We start from the raw sequence: 20,812 nt of genomic DNA on the forward strand, positions 1-20,812 counted from the left end.
CCATTGCCTACCAATGCAAAGTCCAGGCTCTGGCACTCACTACAGCCAGAGACCTGCACACTAGCATGTTGTTTCAGGACCTCAATCTGAGTCTCCATGTGTTTCATAACAGCAGTCTTCCTTTCAGCCATGGAAAACCAGCAGGCTCACTATCACTATTTGAGTAGCCTTAATGGAGTGACTGATCAGCTCATCCCTGCTGCCGGTAGTGCTCATTTTGCTGAAGCTTACAATTGTGTCTGTCTTCAGGAGCACGAGGTTGTGCAGGTAATAAAGGACAGCAGCCTCCTATCTGATCCATCAGGGAGTTTGACTGTGAAATAAATCCATAAGCTATTTCAACTCTAAGGGTTTCCTGCCTCTATCTAAACCCAGATCCATACTGTATGACAAGAACCACATTACGCCCTACTAATTGACTTTTTTTCTGTTTGGGTTTTCCAGGACATTCTTGTTTACCCATGCAGGGCTTGTGGACTTCCCTGTTCTGAGTATACCCAACTTCAGTCAATCTGTAAACTCCTTGGATGTTTGAGACAGAAGGAAACGCAAGACATGGACACCAGAAAGGGAATTATTTATTTCTATTTAAACTGTGATTACACTGAAATACAGGGTATAATTTTTACACTTGGAATTATGTAGATACTCATAGGCCCTAAGAAGACCTTACAATATGAAAGTCTCCTAACTCTCCCAAAACTATTACTATTTATATGTCAGAAACTTCCATTGGATGCTTCTTGTGGGCTTCCTTCACATAGTGTTTCGTTCCCCACTTGTTATTATGATTTTTCATGCTTTCATTTCATAGACTCTTGGAATGGTTTGAGTAGGAAAAGACCTTTAAAGACTTAGTTTAAATTCCATGACATGGGAATGGACATCTTCACCTTATAGCAAGCTGTTCCAAGTCTCATCAAACCTGATTTAGAACAATTCCAATGATGGAATTTAGATTACTATATAAAATAGATGAATGGTTACTGAGATAATGGAACTGCTGGGATTTGACATCTTTTTGAGAAAGACTCTCCATGAAGATTCAGAAAGGGGAGCCTTAACTGAATGCAATTGTAATTAGAAGGAAGGCTGGAGTGGTCTACAGTACCCAAAGTGAAGAAGGAAGCTTTGGCACCTTTATTCTGCAAACTGAAATCATCACTGCTTAGGAAGTGAAGAACATCGAAACACTACAAAACCCCTCACACGTGCTTCAGGTTTCCTACTAGAATAAGGCAATAGGAATGAGTTCCACACCATTTTTAAAGGATCGTTGGACTGGTGAGTTGAGGATTTAGTAGGAGAAATAGCAAAACCCCAGTATTCCTTTGTTTGCTATATATGGATAAAATTTAATCTCAGACCTTTTAGACTCTTAAGAATGACTGACTAACCCTTGCCATGCTTTGAGGCCACAGGAGAGGACAAGGAAGTTCAATTGGCTACATGCTGCTATGCCTTACATAGGTAGGTGTGAACTGAACTAAAGGAGCATGATGTGACTGACTCAAATTTAGGTATGTGACTCTGATGTGACCTGCTTTTGGACATCTCCTGAGTTTAGTTCTGTGTGACTGAGATAGGGAAAAAAAACATAGCCTGGGCAATCAAGATGAATTGAATTTGGGTAGCAAATAGCACTGAAAAATTGTGGTATCAGCTACCAGAAATGTAGTCAGTTTCCAATGGGAAACAGAAAGTCAGGGATTTTTTAGACAACATATCAATCTGATCTCACAATCTGTCTTTAATCACATTCAGTCATCATCATCATCAAACCCTTGCACAATTTTCAGTGGCTCAGTGTCACGCACTGAGACACCAGAACCTGTTGAGAAGAAGGGAACAAACTTCCTTCCCTGCACACTACCACCAATATTGTTAAAAGTGTACAAATCAGTTTTCTTTTTGGCATCATAAAATGAGAGTTTGTTGGCAGAGATGTTCAGGAAGATCCCAATCTTCTGCGGTCTACCTCTCACAGTCAAGCGAGTCCAAGGATCTCTGCAGGCGCAATACTCTTCCCCATCTGATAAGGCTATAACCCAGAAGCCATTCTTTGGGGACAGGGTCACAGTCCCTTTACGAGCCACTGATTCAGAAGCAACACCCAAGATCCAGTTTTTTCTCCTTCCAACATCCACTTCCCAGTAGTGTCTCCCAGATGTGTATCCTTCCTTTGCCAACACAAAAAGGTGGAATCAAATCTCTCCTCCCTGTCGGGTACCTTTCTGATCACACTGGTGTCATTCACACTCTTCCCATCTTCAGACACTTTCAGTCTGGGGTGAGCCGTGTCATCATTCAGGGTGACATCAACTGCAATGATCAAACCATGCCATAAGTAGCAGCAAACACAAGGTCTGATTTACTTGGGCTTCTTATATACTTTGTTCTCACTCAAATCTTACTTCCCCTTTACTCAGGGTGCACCGGGTAGCAAATCCCCCATTTCCCCCCCCATCCTTTCACTCTCCCAGGTCCCTTCATACTTGAAGTATGTGTGTAAGCACCTGGTTGCCTACAGAGGGATCTGGACAGGCTGATTGCTGGTGTGAGGCCAATGGGATGAAGTTCAGTACACATACCTGTGTACTGTGTTCAGTTTTGGGCCCCTCAATTGCAAGAAAGACATCAAAGACCTGGAGCACATCCATAGAAGAGCAATGAGGTTGTGAGGGGTCTGGAACACAAGTCTTAAGAGGAGTGATTGAGGGAATTGGAATTATTTATCTGGAGATGGCTCAGGGAAGAACTTCTCTCTCTCTACAGCTACCTGAAGGAAGACTGTGGTGAGGTGGGGGTTGACCTCTTCTTCCTTGTAACTAGCAATAGGACTAGAGGGAATGGCCTCAAGTTGTGCCAGGGGAGATTCAGGTTTGATCCTATGAACACCTCCTCTGAAAAAGGGTGATGAAACAGGATGACCAGTGAGGTGGTAGAGCCACTGACCCTGGAGACATTCGAGTAGCATTTAGATGTTGTAGTGAGGGACGTGGTTTAGTGGAAAATATTGGTGATATGATGGACTGGATGATCTTAGAGGTCTTTTTTTCCTTGGTGAGTCTATGATTCTATGATAATTGGTCTGCTACTGAGACTACGATGTCCACTCAAGGCACTCTAACAGGGTTCATTTGAAGAAAGCATTCAGCGTCAAGGAAGACTTTATGGGCTCAAATACACCTCTTCTCCCATATTTGGATGTCTCTTGGCCACACTCAGATGTTTTTATAATGTGAGTTAGAATGGAAAAGTGATTTTCACTGGTACAATAACAAAGAAATTCTTCTTCCCTCCTTATAACCTCTGTGCATTATGAACAGTGGACACACCTCTAGAAAGGCATAACATTATGAACTGGTCCCCTCTTACTCCAAAGAGGGCAAAGAGAGGAGCATGTCACAGAGGTTGAAGTGGCCAATGCAAGCACTCCTGGCTACACACAGCTAAGATGCCTCCTGTTGAGCACACATCAAGTTTTATGGCAATGCACAAGAAAGAAAAAGGTTATCAAACATTCCTTCCTCTGAGCGTGTTGTCTTCCATACAGCTCTGCACCTGGGCTGGCTTTGTATTTCTGAGGTGCAGTCAGGCTCTGAGAATTCATGTCCATTGTCTCCTTTTTGCTTACCTTTGTAGCGTTGCATTTTGAGAAATCCTGTGGGGAGGAAAAAGAAAAACCATAGCAGACAGCAAGCAGATTTCTCAAGGTATGGTGGTTTCAATTACAATAAGACATAATCTGTGCTGTTGACCAGAAGTCCAGTGTTCTCCTACAGTGACATGTTATTCCTGTAGTTTGCTGAGCATATCAAATGCCGTTGTGCCAGCCACCACAGAAGGCCAAGTCTCAGGCATTGGGATGCTTGGTCTTTCAGCAGGAAAACTGTAACCAAAATTAAATTCCAAGTAGGAAAAACTAAAAGGCAAGAAAGACAGGGTCATACTGCTGTGGAAGGAATGGGTAGAGAACAAGGGGCATGGATTTACAGTTATGTCAATTTGTCTCCCATTCAGTACTGGACGATCTTAAGTAAAGAAAGGAGAAATACATGAATAACATGATCATGGGATCACAGGGCATGGAAGGAACCTTTAGAGGTTATTGAAGTCCACCCCCTGCCAAAACTAAAACAGGTTACAGAGGTAGGTAGGTTAAAACACAGGGAGATGAAGGTCAGTCTGGGGGTTGCCATGCTCACCTGTCTGGTTCTCTATCTCCATGAGATTCTTTTTAGACCCAGACCTCTCAAGAGTACTCTGTGCTTTTGCTACTCTTTCCTCCAGGTCTTCTCTAAGCATCTGAAGGCTTACATTTGTGGACACCTGCACATCTCCCAAAACATTCTGCAAGGCTTGAATATTACCAGAGATCTCTTGAAGGATGGTAAGTTTTTCACTCAGAATCTTCTCCACTGCCTCCCGCGTGGATTCCACAACCTTTGAGGTGCTCATCTCCACCGTCCTTCCTGTGAAGAAAGAGAGGATTCACTGGAAAATAACACTGCCTCTCATCATCTTTTAGTTCCTAAGTGGACATTCCCTAGAGTATGATGGAGCATAAAATATGGCCCTCAGAAGCTCTTTTCAGCTGAAAGGGGACACTGAAGATTGCATGAATGTATATATACAGAGATATCCACTTCTGGTCTTATTTTCTGTTCCTTATCCAGAGGAGAAGAAGAGGGGAAATCGAGTTCCTGAGCTACGTAGACCATTCTGTCTCCCCTGTGTATTGCTAAAGGAAAGGAAATCCTTCTCCATGGCCCAAGGCACACCAACTCTGAATGGAAGACAACAAAATTCGAGAGAACAAAATTCCACTTCCCCTGCATTGATTTGGATTGATTGAGTGCCAGAGGGATGGGGAAAGGGCACAGGCCTTCAGATTTTGCCTAAAGGCTTTGCAGAGTCCGTCCGAACAGGACAGGATGCAGGAATTGCCCTATACCATCTCTTCAAACCACAGTCTGTGCAGTGTGCGATAGAAGGCTCTTTACTGATTAGCAGTATGAGTGGTGAAAGGGAGAGACTGTAGCAGGTTGAACAGGCTGCAGATGCTAGAGCCCCAGCAGGGTCCTTCACTGCGTGTGAGGAGCACTGAGAGCTCCTCAGACACTCTCTGCCTTCCAAGAGGAGGGAAGAAGAAGGCTTGTCATCACCTGCAGCCTTCCCATCTGCATGGCTACTTCTCCGTGAAATGGCACACAAGAAAGGCGCTTGCAAGTCCTCTGTAACACCCGAGGAAATGCTTTGGGCTCACTTGCTCTATCAAGCCATTGGAATTTAGGGCTACAGTTCGTGACCTGACTGGCATATCATTCACTTTCCTCAAGGAGTCTCACATGGTTCTATGCACAATATCTGTGATGAAAATAACTCTAATTGCAAAGAGATGTTTAAGCTCTTCTGAGTAGTTCTTAAACATCAGCAAAGACCTTTCTGGTGGCATGATGATTATATGGTGTTTGATTGCATTAAAATTATACACGATTCAGACCCGCTTTACTGGAAACACCTGAAATCTGTTGGACAGTGGGAAGTAGACCATGAATTCCTGATTTGCGTTTTCCTGTGAACCCGCTTTTCACCTTGATTGTTAAATTCCTTTTTCTCAAACACGATGTTTTCTCTCCTTTACCATTCCAGTTCTCCCTCCCATCTCAACAGAGGAGGCTGAGTGAGTGTTTTGAGCTCCTGAGCTGCCCTTAGGAGTTACAACACCGGGAGATGAAGGCCAGCCTGGGGCTTGCCATGCTCACCTGCCTGGTTCACCACCTCCAGCAGATTCTCTTTAGACTCAGACCTCTCAGGTGCACTCCATGCTTTTGCTACTCTTTCCTCCAGGTCTTCTCTGAGCATCTGAAGGTCTTTCTTTGTGGACATCTTCATGTCCTCCAAACCTTTCTGCAAAGCTTGAATATTATCAGTGATCTTTTGAAGGGAGGTCCAGGTGTTGTTCAGTTCCTTCATGGCTGGGATTGTTTGCTGTGTCATTTCCATTTGTCTCTGCAACTCAGCCAGCTTTTCACTCAGAATCTTCTCCATTTCCTCCCGCATGGATTCCACAACCTTTGAGGTGCTCATCTCCACCGTCCTTCCTGTGAAGAAAGAGAGGATTCACTGGAAAATAACACTGCCTCTCATCATCTTTTAGTTCCTAAGTGGACATTCCCTAGAGTATGATGGAGCATAAAATATGGCCCTCAGAAGCTCTTTTCAGCTGAAAGGGGACACTGAAGATTGCATGAATGTATATATACAGAGATATCCACTTCTGGTCTTATTTTCTGTTCCTTATCCAGAGGAGAAGAAGAGGGGAAATCGAGTTCCTGAGCTACGTAGACCATTCTGTCTCCCCTGTGTATTGCTAAAGGAAAGGAAATCCTTCTCCATGGCCCAAGGCACACCAACTCTGAATGGAAGACAACAAAATTCGAGAGAACAAAATTCCACTTCCCCTGCATTGATTTGGATTGATTGAGTGCCAGAGGGATGGGGAAAGGGCACAGGCCTTCAGATTTTGCCTAAAGGCTTTGCAGAGTCCGTCCGAACAGGACAGGATGCAGGAATTGCCCTATACCATCTCTTCAAACCACAGTCTGTGCAGTGTGCGATAGAAGGCTCTTTACTGATTAGCAGTATGAGTGGTGAAAGGGAGAGACTGTAGCAGGTTGAACAGGCTGCAGATGCTAGAGCCCCAGCAGGGTCCTTCACTGCATGTGAGGAGCACTGAGAGCTCCTCAGACACTCTCTGCCTTCCAAGAGGAGGGAAGAAGAAGGCTTGTCATCACCTGCAGCCTTCCCATCTGCATGGCTACTTCTCCGTGAAATGGCACACAAGAAAGGCGCTTGCAAGTCCTCTGTAACACCCGAGGAAATGCTTTGGGCTCACTTGCTCTATCAAGCCATTGGAATTTAGGGCTACAGTTCGTGACCTGACTGGCATATCATTCACTTTCCTCAAGGAGTCTCACATGGTTCTATGCACAATATCTGTGATGAAAATAACTCTAATTGCAAAGAGATGTTTAAGCTCTTCTGAGTAGTTCTTAAACATCAGCAAAGACCTTTCTGGTGGCATGATGATTATATGGTGTTTGATTGCATTAAAATTATACACGATTCAGACCCGCTTTACTGGAAACACCTGAAATCTGTTGGACAGTGGGAAGTAGACCATGAATTCCTGATTTGCGTTTTCCTGTGAACCCGCTTTTCACCTTGATTGTTAAATTCCTTTTTCTCAAACACGATGTTTTCTCTCCTTTACCATTCCAGTTCTCCCTCCCATCTCAACAGAGGAGGCTGAGTGAGTGTTTTGAGCTCCTGAGCTGCCCTTAGGAGTTACAACACCGGGAGATGAAGGCCAGCCTGGGGCTTGCCATGCTCACCTGCCTGGTTCACCACCTCCAGCAGATTCTCTTTAGACTCAGACCTCTCAGGTGCACTCCATGCTTTTGCTACTCTTTCCTCCAGGTCTTCTCTGAGCATCTGAAGGTCTTTCTTTGTGGACATCTTCATGTCCTCCAAACCTTTCTGCAAAGCTTGAATATTATCAGTGATCTTTTGAAGGGAGGTCCAGGTGTTGTTCAGTTCCTTCATGGCTGGGATTGTTTGCTGTGTCATTTCCATTTGTCTCTGCAACTCAGCCAGCTTTTCACTCAGAATCTTCTCCATTTCCTCCCGCATGGATTCCACAACCTTTGAGGTGCTCATCTCCACCGTCCTTCCTGTGAAGAAAGAGAGGATTCACTGGAAAATAACACTGCCTCTCATCATCTTTTAGTTCCTAAGTGGACATTCCCTAGAGTATGATGGAGCATAAAATATGGCCCTCAGAAGCTCTTTTCAGCTGAAAGGGGACACTGAAGATTGCATGAATGTATATATACAGAGATATCCACTTCTGGTCTTATTTTCTGTTCCTTATCCAGAGGAGAAGAAGAGGGGAAATCGAGTTCCTGAGCTACGTAGACCATTCTGTCTCCCCTGTGTATTGCTAAAGGAAAGGAAATCCTTCTCCATGGCCCAAGGCACACCAACTCTGAATGGAAGACAACAAAATTCGAGAGAACAAAATTCCACTTCCCCTGCATTGATTTGGATTGATTGAGTGCCAGAGGGATGGGGAAAGGGCACAGGCCTTCAGATTTTGCCTAAAGGCTTTGCAGAGTCCGTCCGAACAGGACAGGATGCAGGAATTGCCCTATACCATCTCTTCAAACCACAGTCTGTGCAGTGTGCGATAGAAGGCTCTTTACTGATTAGCAGTATGAGTGGTGAAAGGGAGAGACTGTAGCAGGTTGAACAGGCTGCAGATGCTAGAGCCCCAGCAGGGTCCTTCACTGCGTGTGAGGAGCACTGAGAGCTCCTCAGACACTCTCTGCCTTCCAAGAGGAGGGAAGAAGAAGGCTTGTCATCACCTGCAGCCTTCCCATCTGCATGGCTACTTCTCCGTGAAATGGCACACAAGAAAGGCGCTTGCAAGTCCTCTGTAACACCCGAGGAAATGCTTTGGGCTCACTTGCTCTATCAAGCCATTGGAATTTAGGGCTACAGTTCGTGACCTGACTGGCATATCATTCACTTTCCTCAAGGAGTCTCACATGGTTCTATGCACAATATCTGTGATGAAAATAACTCTAATTGCAAAGAGATGTTTAAGCTCTTCTGAGTAGTTCTTAAACATCAGCAAAGACCTTTCTGGTGGCATGATGATTATATGGTGTTTGATTGCATTAAAATTATACACGATTCAGACCCGCTTTACTGGAAACACCTGAAATCTGTTGGACAGTGGGAAGTAGACCATGAATTCCTGATTTGCGTTTTCCTGTGAACCCGCTTTTCACCTTGATTGTTAAATTCCTTTTTCTCAAACACGATGTTTTCTCTCCTTTACCATTCCAGTTCTCCCTCCCATCTCAACAGAGGAGGCTGAGTGAGTGTTTTGAGCTCCTGAGCTGCCCTTAGGAGTTACAACACCGGGAGATGAAGGCCAGCCTGGGGCTTGCCATGCTCACCTGCCTGGTTCACCACCTCCAGCAGATTCTCTTTAGACTCAGACCTCTCAGGTGCACTCCATGCTTTTGCTACTCTTTCCTCCAGGTCTTCTCTGAGCATCTGAAGGTCTTTCTTTGTGGACATCTTCATGTCCTCCAAACCTTTCTGCAAAGCTTGAATATTATCAGTGATCTTTTGAAGGGAGGTCCAGGTGTTGTTCAGTTCCTTCATGGCTGGGATTGTTTGCTGTGTCATTTCCATTTGTCTCTGCAACTCAGCCAGCTTTTCACTCAGAATCTTCTCCATTTCCTCCCGCATGGATTCCACAACCTTTGAGGTGCTCATCTCCACCGTCCTTCCTGTGAAGAAAGAGAGGATTCACTGGAAAATAACACTGCCTCTCATCATCTTTTAGTTCCTAAGTGGACATTCCCTAGAGTATGATGGAGCATAAAATATGGCCCTCAGAAGCTCTTTTCAGCTGAAAGGGGACACTGAAGATTGCATGAATGTATATATACAGAGATATCCACTTCTGGTCTTATTTTCTGTTCCTTATCCAGAGGAGAAGAAGAGGGGAAATCGAGTTCCTGAGCTACGTAGACCATTCTGTCTCCCCTGTGTATTGCTAAAGGAAAGGAAATCCTTCTCCATGGCCCAAGGCACACCAACTCTGAATGGAAGACAACAAAATTCGAGAGAACAAAATTCCACTTCCCCTGCATTGATTTGGATTGATTGAGTGCCAGAGGGATGGGGAAAGGGCACAGGCCTTCAGATTTTGCCTAAAGGCTTTGCAGAGTCCGTCCGAACAGGACAGGATGCCGGAATTGCCCTATACCATCTCTTCAAACCACAGTCTGTGCAGTGTGCGATAGAAGGCTCTTTACTGATTAGCAGTATGAGTGGTGAAAGGGAGAGACTGTAGCAGGTTGAACAGGCTGCAGATGCTAGAGCCCCAGCAGGGTCCTTCACTGCGTGTGAGGAGCACTGAGAGCTCCTCAGACACTCTCTGCCTTCCAAGAGGAGGGAAGAAGAAGGCTTGTCATCACCTGCAGCCTTCCCATCTGCATGGCTACTTCTCCGTGAAATGGCACACAAGAAAGGCGCTTGCAAGTCCTCTGTAACACCCGAGGAAATGCTTTGGGCTCACTTGCTCTATCAAGCCATTGGAATTTAGGGCTACAGTTCGTGACCTGACTGGCATATCATTCACTTTCCTCAAGGAGTCTCACATGGTTCTATGCACAATATCTGTGATGAAAATAACTCTAATTGCAAAGAGATGTTTAAGCTCTTCTGAGTAGTTCTTAAACATCAGCAAAGACCTTTCTGGTGGCATGATGATTATATGGTGTTTGATTGCATTAAAATTATACACGATTCAGACCCGCTTTACTGGAAACACCTGAAATCTGTTGGACAGTGGGAAGTAGACCATGAATTCCTGATTTGCGTTTTCCTGTGAACCCGCTTTTCACCTTGATTGTTAAATTCCTTTTTCTCAAACACGATGTTTTCTCTCCTTTACCATTCCAGTTCTCCCTCCCATCTCAACAGAGGAGGCTGAGTGAGTGTTTTGAGCTCCTGAGCTGCCCTTAGGAGTTACAACACCGGGAGATGAAGGCCAGCCTGGGGCTTGCCATGCTCACCTGCCTGGTTCACCACCTCCAGCAGATTCTCTTTAGACTCAGACCTCTCAGGTGCACTCCATGCTTTTGCTACTCTTTCCTCCAGGTCTTCTCTGAGCATCTGAAGGTCTTTCTTTGTGGACATCTTCATGTCCTCCAAACCTTTCTGCAAAGCTTGAATATTATCAGTGATCTTTTGAAGGGAGGTCCAGGTGTTGTTCAGTTCCTTCATGGCTGGGATTGTTTGCTGTGTCATTTCCATTTGTCTCTGCAACTCAGCCAGCTTTTCACTCAGAATCTTCTCCATTTCCTCCCGCATGGATTCCACAACCTTTGAGGTGCTCATCTCCACCGTCCTTCCTGTGAAGAAAGAGAGGATTCACTGGAAAATAACACTGCCTCTCATCATCTTTTAGTTCCTAAGTGGACATTCCCTAGAGTATGATGGAGCATAAAATATGGCCCTCAGAAGCTCTTTTCAGCTGAAAGGGGACACTGAAGATTGCATGAATGTATATATACAGAGATATCCACTTCTGGTCTTATTTTCTGTTCCTTATCCAGAGGAGAAGAAGAGGGGAAATCGAGTTCCTGAGCTACGTAGACCATTCTGTCTCCCCTGTGTATTGCTAAAGGAAAGGAAATCCTTCTCCATGGCCCAAGGCACACCAACTCTGAATGGAAGACAACAAAATTCGAGAGAACAAAATTCCACTTCCCCTGCATTGATTTGGATTGATTGAGTGCCAGAGGGATGGGGAAAGGGCACAGGCCTTCAGATTTTGCCTAAAGGCTTTGCAGAGTCCGTCCGAACAGGACAGGATGCCGGAATTGCCCTATACCATCTCTTCAAACCACAGTCTGTGCAGTGTGCGATAGAAGGCTCTTTACTGATTAGCAGTATGAGTGGTGAAAGGGAGAGACTGTAGCAGGTTGAACAGGCTGCAGATGCTAGAACCCCAGCAGGGTCCTTCACTGTGTGTAAGGAGCATTGAGAGCTTCTCAGACACCATTGCTGCCCACAGGGAGTTGAAGGCCAGCCTGGGGCTTGCCATGCTCACCTGCCTGGTTCTGCACCTCCAACAGATTCTCTTTAGACTCAGACCTCTCAGGTACATTCAGTGCTTTTTGTACTCTTTCCTCCAGGTCTTCTCTGAGCATCTGAAGGTCTTTCTTTGTGGACATCTGCATGTCCTCCAAACCTTTCTGTAAGGCTTGAATATTATCAGAGATCTTTTGAAGGGAGGTCCAGGTGTTGTTCAGTTCCTTCACAGATGGGATTGCTTGCTGGGTCTTTTCCAATTGCCTCTGCAACACAGCCAGTTTTACATTCATGTTCTTATCCATTTCCTCCCGCAAGGATTCCATGACATTTGAGTTGCTCATCTCCGCTGCCCTTCCTGTGAACAGAGGAATCACTGGAAAATAACACTGACTCTCATCATCTGAGGACTTTTCTGTACGAGCAGGATAAACCTTTCTTGTAATAAATGTGAGGGGAAGCAATCTTTTCATTCCTTAGCAGACATTCCCTGGAGTGTGCTGAAGCATAAAACATGGCCTTCAGAAGCTCTTTTCATCAGAAAGAGAACTCTGTAGTGGGCAATAATGTTTAGGGTGTCAGGAATCCATTTCAGGTCTCATTTTCTATTCTCTTCCTTCTCCAGTGAAAGAAAAGTGGGGAAACCAAGCTCCTGACGTGGAGTTCCATCCCTCCATCTCTCCCTCTGTGGTTTTTATTCTCTCCCTTGTTACTTTCCAGGTATTGCTCTCCATAATTTACAACTCTCCACCTCTTGGTGCTGTTTTGCCACCAGACATCAAGGATAAAGCCAGGCTGTTACCAGAATGAAAATGCTGCTCCCTTCTGCTCTTATCAGCTAAGGACCTGTAGATCTTCCACCTGATGGAAGATTCTTTGAAGTAATATTCACGTGTTCCCTGCCTTCTTCTAAAAACTGGAATTAATACATACATAGAGTCGGTTGTATCTGACACCAGTGAACCTATTAAAGGAGCAGGGAGGTGGTGGAACATCACCCCAGATGCAGTGTGCACTCTGGGAAGAAGAAAATGGGGTCTGCCAGACTCTGGGGGCAGGATGTGAGACAGCGCCTTTGTCTCCCAACCAGAAGCAATACACTGCTAGAGTAGGATGTGTCTGACACCAGAGAGCTGTGTCCCTCTGACCACAAGTGATTCCTCTCAGGTGGCCATGTCTTCTAATTGGGACCAGGAGGGGTTCTCACCACATCCTGCTCACACACTTCTGGGCTCACTCTGATACAACTCTCCTGAGATGTTCCAAGTGATGACCACAAGCAGGAGAACCAGGATCCACTGTTCTTACCTGGAGGCTCAAATGGGATCCTCTTCTTCCCATCTTGGATACTTTGTGGTTGTTCCAGGGGTTTGGCATCTTATGTTCATAGGAATGATATAGGAAACATAAAAGACAGTGAAGCCTATCCTCAAAGAAACATGTAAATACATTGAACTGCTTTAAGGAATAACACATACAGTCATTGGAATAATACCACTGTTAAGTGGTCACTATGGCCACTAACATACATTCCTCAGTGCCTCATCTACCCTGTTCTTGAACACCTCCATGGACAGTGACTCCACTACTTTTCCTAGGCAGGAAAAGCAGACTTTCTGAAAAGAAAAATGTTCCTATTGTCCAACCTGAACCTCCTCCTGCATGACTTAAGGCCATCATTTCTTGTGCAATTGCTAGATGCCTGGCCAACACACACCTCACCACAGCCTCCTGTGATGTGTTTATGGGCTATGAGTTTTCCTCTGAGCCTCCTGCTGCAGCCTGAACCGTCCCAGCTCCCTCTGCCACTCCTCACATGACTTGTACACCTTCTCTGACATAGAGAGCCACCCGTTGCCCCTCCATCCTTTCCTATCCCTTTTAAAGCACTTATAGTCCTCCATTTCAGCACTTGAGTCATAAGAATGATCCCACTACTTGTTGGTGTTGGCAACTATGTCATGATTATCCTCTTACACCGTAGCTTTTAGCTCCTCCTGTTTGCTGCCCATGCCATTGATGAAGATGCACTTCAGCTGGTTACAGTTTTCACTCCTGTCCCTGGAATACTTCCCTAGCCTCATCTACAGGGAGTCTGGCTTTATCTCATTGTATCTTCAAATCTAGTTTAAAACCCACACAACAAGCCCCACCAACTCCTGTGATTGAATCCATTTCCCCTATTTCCACTAGTGAACCCCATCTGTCACCAGCAGGCATAGTGATGAATGAACTTCCTGATGATCAAAAGAAAGCAAAACTCCTCTGATGACCCCAACCTCTTTGCCACATGTTGATCTGATGGGTTTTTCTCTGCTTCTCAGTATCTTTCCTTCCTTCCAGAGGGACTGAGCAAAACATCACCTGGACATCCACGCCACCAACTAGTTGCCCCAACCACTTGAAGTTCTTCTTGGTAGCTATTGGGATTCTACCCATGACCTCATTGCTGCCTACTTGAACTATGAGAAGTGGGTAATAATCAGAGAGCTCTGTAAGACAAGGGAGCTTCCTAATAACATCCCTGACCAATGTCCCAAGGAGACAACAGACTTCCCTGTGAGTAGGGTCCAGTAGACAAGCAGGACCCTCACTTTCCTTCAGAACGAAGTCACTGTGATATCAGCCAGGAAGTATTTGCTGGGAAGGAAGGACCTGACAGCAGCACCGAATAGTTTGTGGTGGAAAGGACCTCAAAGATCATCTTGTTCCAACCCCACATGCTATGTGCAGGGTCACCAACCAGCAGCCCAGGCTGCCCAGAGCCACATGCAGCCTTGGCCTTGAATGCCTCCAGGGATGGGGCATCCACCACCTCCTTGGGCAACCTGTTCCAGTGTGTCACCACTCACTGAGAGAAAAACTTCCTCCTAATATCCAAACTAAATCCCCCCTGTCTCAGTTTAAATCCATTCCCCTATGTCCTACCACTGTCCAGCCTTGTAAATGGGCATTCTCCCTCCTATTTATATGCATACTTCAAGTACTGGAATGCCGCAATGAGGTCTTCCCGGAGCCTTCTCTTCTCCAAGCTAAACTAGCCCAGTTCTCTCAACCTTTCCTCTTAGGAGAGGTGCTCCAGCCTCTGAGCATCTTAATGGCCTCCTCTGGACCCATTACATGAGCTCTACATCCTTCCTTTGGTGGGGGCCCCAGGCCTGGATGCAGCACTGCAGTTGGGGCCTCACAAAGAGCCAATTAGAGGGGGACAATCACCTCCATCTCCCTGCTGGCCACCTCTATTTTAATGCAGCCCAGGATATAGCTGAACTTCCAGGCTGCAAGCAGAAAGAAATGGAGAGCTGGTGGAAGAACAACGCAGCTTCAGGGTGAACTATGGGGTGAAGAAAATGGGACCTGATAGACTTTGGGGGTAGAAGATAAGCCAGTGTCCAGACTTCAAGGAAGACCCAACAGAGAGGGGATGTGGCTTGAGTTGAGGAAAAGCAATAACCCTGGGCTGAGGGTCCAGCACTGTGACCACAGGTCTTCTCACAGCCCCAATTACCTCTTTCCACAAGTACTGGATCTGCATTCCCCTCGCTCTGCTTAGAGAAGCTTTCTTGGGGTCTCTTTTCTGAATTCACTCTGCTTTCCTTCTGTGGGGGTTTCTCTGTCTCACGATTTATGTCTGAAAATGAGAGCAACAGGGCAAACATTTAACAGCAACCATGCCTGACTTTTCTCTCTTAGTCCATTCCACTTCTCTACCTGCATCCATTTTGCCTCCTGCAGGTCTGAGAGTAAGCAAGATTCTGTTGAGTGCTGCAATACTAACCTGTGGCTATAAGCTAAACTGCAACATCAGGCCACCTGGAAAGAGCAAGGGCAGGAAAACAGCACATCCTATGTGCCAGGAAAGATGGGATTTAGCACAGATTCATCTGCCTGGTCTGCCCTAGCACTGATCATTTCTGGCTTGGCCTGGCAAGCCTGTATAGTATTCACCCTTCTTCAGGACATCCGCACTTGGATGTTGCAGAGACCAAAGATGTGAAAGGAAGCCTTTGCAAGAAGCAACCAGGGTAGGAAAAGAAATCAAAGTCACTATTTCCTAGAGGCCACATCTCCTGGACATAGAGCTTGTCCTTCCACTTGGGGCTCCCTGTTACTTAATGTGTCATCACCAAGGTTCCCTCAACACCCCATGGAAGTTGTGTTGGTGGACGTGGTTTAGTGGGAGCTATTGGCAAAAGGTGTATGGTTGGACTGGATGATCTTCTAAGTCTTTTCCAACCTTGGTGATTGATTCTATGATTCTATGATTCAAGGAACACAGAGTCACAGAACTGCAGGGGTTGGAATGGACTTCTAGGGCTCATTAAGTCCAACCCCATTTGCTAAAGCAGGTTCCCTACAGTAGGTCATGCAGGAGGGTGTCCAAAGGCATCTGGAATATCTCCAAAGAAAGAAGACTCTGCCACTTCTCTGGGCAGCTTGTTTCAGTCCCCACTGAACAATGCCCCCAGCCTTATCCACCCCTCTGATTATTACCCTTTATTGATAGTTCAGGCTGGCAATGATGGGATTGCTGATAATAGCCTGAGGCTTATAAAAAATGATTTTAGGAGGCTGGGGAAGTTAGTTGATGGAGCGGGCATACAAGTAGTGTTTGCCAGTATTCCTTTGGTGGCAGGGACAAACACCGAGATAAGCAGGAAAAGCCACCTTGTAAATGCATGGTTAAGGGGCTGGTGCAAACGCAAAAATTTTGGATTCTTTGATCACGGGGCGGTCTACTCGGCACCTGGCCTGAGGTCGGCTGATGGAATTGCTTGTCTCCGAAAGGGAAATGGATACTTGCTCAGGAGCTGGCAGGACTTGTAGAGAGGGCTTTAAACTAGATAGGAAGGGGATAAAGCCAGGCCTGCCAGAGATCGGCCTGGGAAAGTGGTATTTGGATTAGGAGAGAGGCGAGGGGCTCAGCTGAGGTGCATCTACACTAATGAACGCAGCATGGGCAACAAACAAGAAGAGTTGGAAGCCATTTTGCAGCAGGCAAACTATGACCTAGTTGCCATAACAGAAACGTGGTGGGATTGCTCCCATGACTGGAGTGCTGCAATGGATGGCTACAAACTCTTCAGGAGGGACAGGCAAGGAAGGAGGGGTGGCGGCATGGCTCTCTATGTCAGGGAATGCTTTCATGCTGAAGAGCTTGCGATTGAGGACAATGTGGTTGAATCCCTATGGGTTAAGATCAGAGGAAGGGCTGGCAAGGCAGATATCCTGGTGGGCGTCTGTTATAGACCACCAAACCAGGATGATCAGACAGATGAGGTGTTCTACGAGCAGCTGGCACGAGCTGCACGGTCGTCAGCCCTTGTCCTCATGGGGGACTTCAACTTCCCTGACATATGCTGGGAGTACAGCACATCACAGAGGAAACAGTCTAGGAGGTTTTTGGAGTGCATAGAGGATGCCTTCCTGATGCAGCTGGTCAGAGAGCCCACGAGAGGAACTGCCCCACTAGACCTGCTGTTCACAAACAGGGATGGTCTGGTAGGAGATGTGGAGGTTGGGGGCTGCCTTGGGCAGAGTGACCATGAAATGATACATTTCTCGATTCATAGTGGAGCTTGGAGAGGGAATAATAAAACTGCTACCTTGGACTTCCGGAGGGCGGACTTTGATTTGTTCAAGAGACTAGTAGGGGGAGTCCCCTGGCATTCAGTCTTAGCAAACAAAGGGGTCCAAGAGAGCTGGTTGCTCTTCAAGAAGGTAGTCCTAAGGGCACAGGAGCAGGCGGTCCCCTTGTGCTGCAAAATGAGCCGGTGGGGAAGAAGACCAGGGTGGATGAATAGGGAGCTGTTCTTGAGGCTCCGAGAGAAAAAGAGAATCTACCGCCTGTGGAAGGAGGGACAGGCAACTGAGAATGAATTCAAGGAAGTCATTAGGATGTGTAGAGGTGAAATCAGAAAGGCAAAAGCCCAGATCTAATTTAACCTGGCCACTGGGGTGAAAAGGAATAACAAACTCTTTTATAAGTACATTAACAGTAAGAGGAGGACAAAGGAGAATATCCACTCTTTACTGGATGAGGTTGGGAATGTGACCACTGAGGATAAGGAAAAGGCGGAGGTTCTGAATGCCTTCTTTACGTCTGTCTTTAAAGGTCAGACCAGTTATCCTCAGGGTACTCCTCTCTCTGAACTGGTAGTCTCGGCTGGGGAGCATGCTAGCCCCCCTGTGATTCTGGAAGAAACGGTCAGAGACAGGACCTGCCACAAGTCCATGGGGCTGGATGAGATCCACCCGAGAGTGCTGAGGGAACTGGCAGAGGTGGTAGCCGAGCTGCTTTCCATCATCTACCAGCTCTCCTTGTTGACTGGTGAGGTCCCAGAAGACTGGAGGCTTGCCGACGTGACTCCCATTTACAAGAAAGGTTGTAAGGAGGATCTGGGGAACTACAGGCCTGTTAGCCTGACCTCGGTTCCAGGGAAGGTTATGGAACAGATAGTCTTGAGGGAGATCACGTGGCACGTGCGGGATGGCCGGGGGATCAGGCCTAGCCAGCATGGGTTCATGAAGGGCAGGTCCTGTTTGACCAACCTGATCTCCTTCTATGATCTAGTGACCCATCTGCTGGATGAGGGAAAGGCTGTTGATGTGCTCTACCTAGACTTCAGCAAAGCCTTCGACACTGTCTCCCATGCTATTCTCCTGCAGAAGCTGGCAGCCCATGGCTTGGACGGGTACACTCACGGCTGGGTAAGGAGCTGGCTGGAGGGCCGGGCTCAGAGAGTGGTGGTAAATGGAGTTAAATCCAGCTGGCAACTGGTCATGAGTGGTGTTCCCCAGGGGTCGGTGCTGGGGCCTGTCCTCTTCAATATCTTTATTGATGACCTCGATGAGGGCATTGAGTGCACCCTCAGTAAGTTCACAGATGACACTAAATTGGCTGGGAGTGTGGATCTGCCTGGGGGTAGCGAGGCCCTACAGAGGGATCTAAACAGGCTGGAGAGCTGGGATGAAGCCAGTGGGATGAGGTTTAACAAGACCAAATGCCAAGTCCTGCACTTCGGCCACAACAACCCCAGGCAGCGCTATAGGCTTGGGGCGGAGTGACTGGAGGACTGTGTGGAGGAAATGGACCTGGGGGTACTGATTGATGCACAGCTGAATATGAGCCGACAGTGTGCCCGGGTGGCCAAGAAGGCCAACGGCATCCTGGCTTGTATCAAGAATGGTGTGGTGAGCAGGACTAAGGAAGTCATCCTGCCCCTGTACTTGGCATTGGTGAGGCCTCACCTCGAGCAGTGTGTCCAGTTTTGGGCACCTCAGCACAAGAAAGATATGGAAGTACTGGAGCAGGTCCAGAGAAGGGCAACGAGGCTCGTGAAGGGCTTGGAGAATCAGCCCTATGAGGAGAGGCTAAGGAAGCTGGGGCTGTTTAGTCTGGGGAAAAGGAGGCTGAGGGGAGACCTTATTGCCGTCTGCCAGTACCTGAAAGGTTCTTACAGTGAGAGTGGGGCAGGTCTCTTCTCACTAGTGACAAGTGACAGGACGAGGGGAAATGGCCTCAAGTTGCGCCAGGGCAAGTTCAGGTTGGATATTAGGAAGAACTTCTTTACAGAAAGGGTGGTTAGGTACTGGAATAGGCTCCCCAGGGAGGTGGTTGAATCACCATCCCTGGATGTGTTTAAGAGCCGTTTGGATGTGGTACTCAGGGATATGATTTAGCAGAGGTTTTTTTAGAGATGGGGTACTGGTTTAGGCTGCGACTGGACTTGATGATCTTCAAAGTCTTTTCCAACCTGGGTAATTATATGATTCTATGATTCTATGAATGTGAAGAAGCTCTCAATGTAAAGAAGTTAGTGAGTATATTTGTATGGAGCTTCCTATAATCCTTTTTCTTCTTGGCCTTTGGGGCCTTGTCTTATCAGAACTGGACACAGAACTCGAAATGTGGGCTCACCAGGGCACAGCAGAGGGGAAGAATCACTTTGCTCGCTCTACTGGCCACATGCAGTTGGCTGAGGAGCAGCGTGGTTGGATCCTGCTGTTAGGAAAGGATCAGCCTGGCTTCTCCAAGACCTGTTGCTTCATAGCACTGCACTGAGCTCTTCTGCATAACCACCCTCCATTTATTCTGCATGCTCTGCAGAACCCTGCTCCGGCTCCCAGACCTGAGAATGAAGCCAGTTTATAAGCTCACCCTGGAGAGGACTGATCATGCCTGAACACATCATGCTTAGAGGGACAGACCCCTCATGGCTTCTATTCCTGTGCTCTCATTAATTCCCACCCAACATGTTCTAAGGCATGACCACAGGCTGTGTAAATACCGGTCCAGCATACTTACATTTAGTTTCATATTCCTGAGCTCGTTTTCGAACACTGGCAGAATTTTGCTGAGATTCTGGATCTTCATGTTCAAATGAAAGATATAAAAAAGAGGAAATGTAAGAATTTTATTTTATTTATTTATTTATTTATTTTCCTCATAAAGAACCATGTAAATATACGGAAGAGCCGTTATGGAATTACACATCATTTAGGCAGCTCAGGTGGAAGGTGGTGGCTCTTCACTGCGACTACAGTTTTTCCAGTGGAAAGAAGATAATGGGATATGTCAAAATACAGGGGGGAATTATTAATCCGATTCTCAAACCTGCAGAGAAAGCTCCACAGAGAGGGGATATGGCTGTGAGGTGAGGAGATGGGATAACCATGAGATGAGCATCACACATGATGGGCAGAGCTACATTTATGGCTCTAATTACCTCTTTTCTGTCTTTCTGGAATGCCTTCCCCATTGCCCAGCTTGGAGAGTCTTTTCTCATTTATGTTAAGTGAATCCACGCTGCTATTGTGCTGAGTGGGATGCCCTGGTACATTGCTGAAAGCTGGAAAAGGCAATCAGAGTTTTAACTGCAGATGTAGGGAGATCAATCTGTACTCATAGCTACTGGATCAGGGCTTCCTCCCAGTAGATCCTGAACTCTTCCTAAGGCTTCATTTGCTTTCAATGAGGGAAAAGAACAACTGCATTCTGTGAAAGTCTGATGTTGGACTGGTCTCACTGAATTGAGCGCAGGCTCCATTTTGTCATTGATTTTTTATGAAATGCAGAGCATGTAACTTTAAGGTATATCAATACCTCCAGTGACAGGGTGGTATG

General features: G+C 46.5%; 1 protein-coding gene across 1 annotated transcript in view; it reads right to left on the reverse strand.

Moving 5' to 3' along the window:
- Window positions 1–1,760: 1,760 nt before the first annotated feature.
- Window positions 1,761–20,812, reverse strand: part of LOC140263367 (uncharacterized) — a 182,118-nt gene continuing 163,066 nt past the window's right edge. The window contains 9 exon segments of the mRNA XM_072358248.1: window positions 1,761–2,203; window positions 2,206–2,322; window positions 3,638–3,664; window positions 4,209–4,475; window positions 5,769–6,107; window positions 7,401–7,739; window positions 9,033–9,371; window positions 10,665–11,003; window positions 11,705–12,043. Of these exon segments, the coding sequence (XP_072214349.1) occupies window positions 1,761–2,203; window positions 2,206–2,322; window positions 3,638–3,664; window positions 4,209–4,475; window positions 5,769–6,107; window positions 7,401–7,739; window positions 9,033–9,371; window positions 10,665–11,003; window positions 11,705–12,043 (2,549 nt within the window).

Source organism: Excalfactoria chinensis, chromosome 29 (assembly GCF_039878825.1).
Source record: "Excalfactoria chinensis isolate bCotChi1 chromosome 29, bCotChi1.hap2, whole genome shotgun sequence".
Classification (NCBI taxonomy): domain Eukaryota; kingdom Metazoa; phylum Chordata; class Aves; order Galliformes; family Phasianidae; genus Excalfactoria; species Excalfactoria chinensis.